Consider the following 3809-nt stretch of genomic DNA (forward strand, 5'->3'; position numbering starts at 1 on the left):
GATTTCGAGAATTGAACCTGAGTAAGTGTTTTTGAGTGAAATTGACGAACCAGAGAATTGTGACCAAAACTGAGAAACGAATTTAGGGTTTCTTGCAGATAATTGCCTCTGGCAGTTATTTTCGAATTTTAGTAAATTGCATTAAAAACTGCCTTAAAATTTTGTCTGAAAATTTATCATAAATTTTATTTTCTAAGGCATTTTCGACCCCAGCCAGGGGCTCTGCCCCTTGGACCCCGCCAGGGGCTGCCGCCCCTTGGACCCCGCCAGGGGCTGCCGCCCCTTGGACCCTGCTCCCAGGGGCGCTGCCCCTGGACCCCCGCCAAGGGGGCGCTGCCCCCTTGGAACCCCTGTAGAGTACGGGTTCCGCCCGTACACCTCGAATAATAATAACTCAAACAAGCGTGCACTCCCGCACCTCCTAACTTGCTTGATGTGTATTATTATTCGCTTTGATCACCAAGTCAATCCCGATTACACTAAAATATCTAACAACAAATTGATGAAGCTAGCATGGGATATCACACACTTAAAACTTTTCTCTTACAAGAAAAATTATGAAACATGAAATATCTTTTGAAGCCTTCATACAAACATATATGAGGATTGGAGATCCTGCTTAAACCGGTCAAATTAATTAACTAGCCATTTAGAGATGGCTGCCAAAATTGGATTATTAAAAAAATCTATGATCATGAAAATTGTTAGCATAATAAATATGTTTTGTTTATTGTGCGCTTTGGCCCGTTAGCTAGTTTATATTTGAGATCCTGTTTAAACGGCTCAGATTTACTCGATCATCAATTGAAGCATCGCTTTACCAAAATTGGATTATTTAAAAATCTATGATCATGAAAACTTCTTTGTTATGATTAACATGCAAAAGATTTGAAACAAGAAAGCAATATTACGGATGCAGATTATAAAGAATATGACAGAAGTGGTTACTATATAAAAGTATATTAATCAAAGACATCATTTAGGTTAAAAAGATGTCATCTTAAACAAGAACTGAACCTGTTTTTAGGTTTTCAAATATCATGAAACCTACATAAAATTCTCTAGCTAGTTTCTTACATCATGATCTCTTGAAGCCGTTTCAGAATCCGTCCATAGTCGAAGCTCAAGGTCCACATCTGTCGTCGATGAAGATGATAAAGAAGAAACTTTATTCGATCTGATGCTAGAATAATCGCTTGCAGACGGTGGCTCAATCCACAAAGATAGTTGCAATGTTGGTTTCTTGAAGTTAACACCCTTATCATCATCATCATCCGATGACTGTGCTTCAAGTTGATCAACTGGATTCAAATTCACACTTTTTGTAGCTTCTGTTGTAATTAGGGTTTCTTGGATTGATTCTTGCAACCTAGCCCTATCTTTTCTATGAACATTCATGTGACCACCTAGTGCCTGTGCATTAGAGAAACCCCTATTACAGAAAGCACATGTATATGATCTACTTTCTTGACCAAAACCACCACAGTTGGTGCTTACAAAATCTTGGGAAGGTCTTGTACTTTCAGGCTTTTTTATCTCCATGAGGCAGTCCTAAAAAATCTTGGGAAGGTCTTGTACTTTCAGGCTTTTCAGGCGTGGGCCAGTTGGCGTGTTTGTGTCACACGTATTTGTAGCCTTAAAAAATGAAAGCTAGAAAGAGATAGAGAGGGAGATGGAGATAGAGAGGCTCAAATAGTTGAAGTTAGAGACATATATATGTGTAATCTATATATGTTCTCTGAACCTAGCTGTTGCTTCTTTAATAAACCAAAAAAATAAATTAATAAACAGTGGACTTTTGTTATTTAAATGCAAAAGACATAGTAGTTACGGATGCATGTCTGCTTGCTAGGGTACTTGCATGCGCATGATATCACTGATCACCAGATTCGAGTGTATTTCTAAATAAATATAATACTCCAAATTCCTTTTAGATAATGGCTCACTAACAAGTACTATCCGGTTATAGGTCATAATCTATTGAAAAAACGAGAGATCATTTCTCATATTTTGAATTGCGTGTAACTATCTCTTTCAAACATGATGCTACGTACTACTGGCTTTGAGATTTTTAATTCTCTCTAAACCACCCCCCCGACACACACACACAAAAACAATATCTAATATTTGGTCTCTTAGATAAGGACTGAGACAAGACCATGTAGGTTTTATATTTTGCAATAGCCATCAATATATATATCTTTGAATCATGTAGGTATCACTCTCATATTGAAGTATTTCAATTGAATAATCTAAAAGAAACAAGAACGAGTATGTTACATTTTGTTTTGAAAGCATGTATTATAAAATATTAAATACTTAACATTTTTTAGTTGTGGAACCATGAACATTTTGTTGAAACTACACAACCCATCTTGTAATAGTATGTTAATTGACGGTTAAAACCGTTGACAGTTATTCCGTTTTAACCATCAATAGTTACTTCTACGATTAGTAAATCTCTAACCAGAAACTCCTTCAGCAATAACTCAGTTATTGTAAATGATGGGCAGTAAACAAGATCTCAGTTATTGTTCATAGCCTAAAATTATTGCTTATGCATGCTTATCCGCGATAGACTAAGTTGACAAGTTGCTATTGATCATAGTTGTTGCTAATAGCCTAAGTTACTATTTATCATAGTTACTACTTGGAATATATTTGCTACTGATCATACTTGTCAGTAATGGACCAAGTTGTTGTTAATCATATTTACTAGATGATATATAGTAACGATAATAGAACTTTCTATTAAGTATTAACAATTCAAATCGAAACGACTTTTAATCCTAGTCCCTTGGACCCTGCCAAAGGGATGATGCCCCCTTGGAACACCCTCTAGTCAATGGGGAGATTCGCCCGACCCCTTGAACCATCATTTGTTGATGTATGAGATAAGATTAGTCTTAAATGAAGATGTCCTTTACATCATAATTCACATCAATGTTTATTCTTTTTTTAGTATTAAATAAATCTTAATTAACTAAAATGGTTTGATAATGTTAAAATCACCCAAGGGCCAAATATAACTTAAATTATGTCCTAAGAACCCTAATAACTTTCTTTGACATCAATTTGCATGCATTTTATTATTATTAACCGAATAAAAAATAACAACAATATTATTGTTATTGTTATTAATTTCATTTAATAATTATGTATGATAGTATATTAATTAGTTTTTGTTATAATATCATGGTGAATATTAACATAGAATCTTTTATAAATGTGAAATAAAACTATTTAATATTTAATCATAACTTGTTAGCTTTACAATATTATCAAGTTTCATCAAAATAATATAACTTCACTATTTAACCCTAAATGTCATGATACAATAAACGAAAAGAAGACTTCATAACTGTTTAATCAATTTCTACTAAACAATAAAAGTTAATTTGATTTTTTCTGTGTAGTATAATAGTTTATTATATGAGAGTATTTAGATAATTTATTTAAATTATTTATCAGCTAGATTTTTTAAATATATAACTTCGACTTGTTTAATTCAAATTACTTGGTGTTAAAGCAATGAGTATATAAGAATTTTTTTTTAATAAGCAATGTCAAACACCACTTAATTCATTAAATCATATTTAAATGCTGTTTTTGATCGTGTGTAACTGGAAGCTAACCAAAACAAACAAGGCGAGGCACCTTATGATGTAGCTAAGGATCTAGCATGAACTAAGTGACGTTTTAAAGTGCACTTACGAAGATTAAAAGATTATTAATTGTTAATATTCATACTTTATTAGAAGCATGCTTGGCCTTTACCGTCCAAATGAACAAAAAGCCAAAGAGGGCAA

The 3809-nt window shown here is 33.5% G+C and overlaps 1 protein-coding gene across 1 annotated transcript; it reads right to left on the reverse strand.

Moving 5' to 3' along the window:
- Positions 1–932: 932 nt before the first annotated feature.
- On the reverse strand, positions 933–1648 carry LOC110903068 (transcriptional regulator TAC1). The gene has a single exon (XM_022149269.2). The coding sequence runs from the start codon at positions 1540–1542 to the stop codon at positions 1066–1068; it is 477 nt and encodes a 158-aa protein (XP_022004961.1). The 5' UTR covers positions 1543–1648; the 3' UTR covers positions 933–1065.
- Between the last annotated feature and the right edge of the window lie 2161 nt (positions 1649–3809).

Source organism: Helianthus annuus, chromosome 13, assembly GCF_002127325.2.
Source record: "Helianthus annuus cultivar XRQ/B chromosome 13, HanXRQr2.0-SUNRISE, whole genome shotgun sequence".
NCBI lineage: Eukaryota > Viridiplantae > Streptophyta > Magnoliopsida > Asterales > Asteraceae > Helianthus > Helianthus annuus.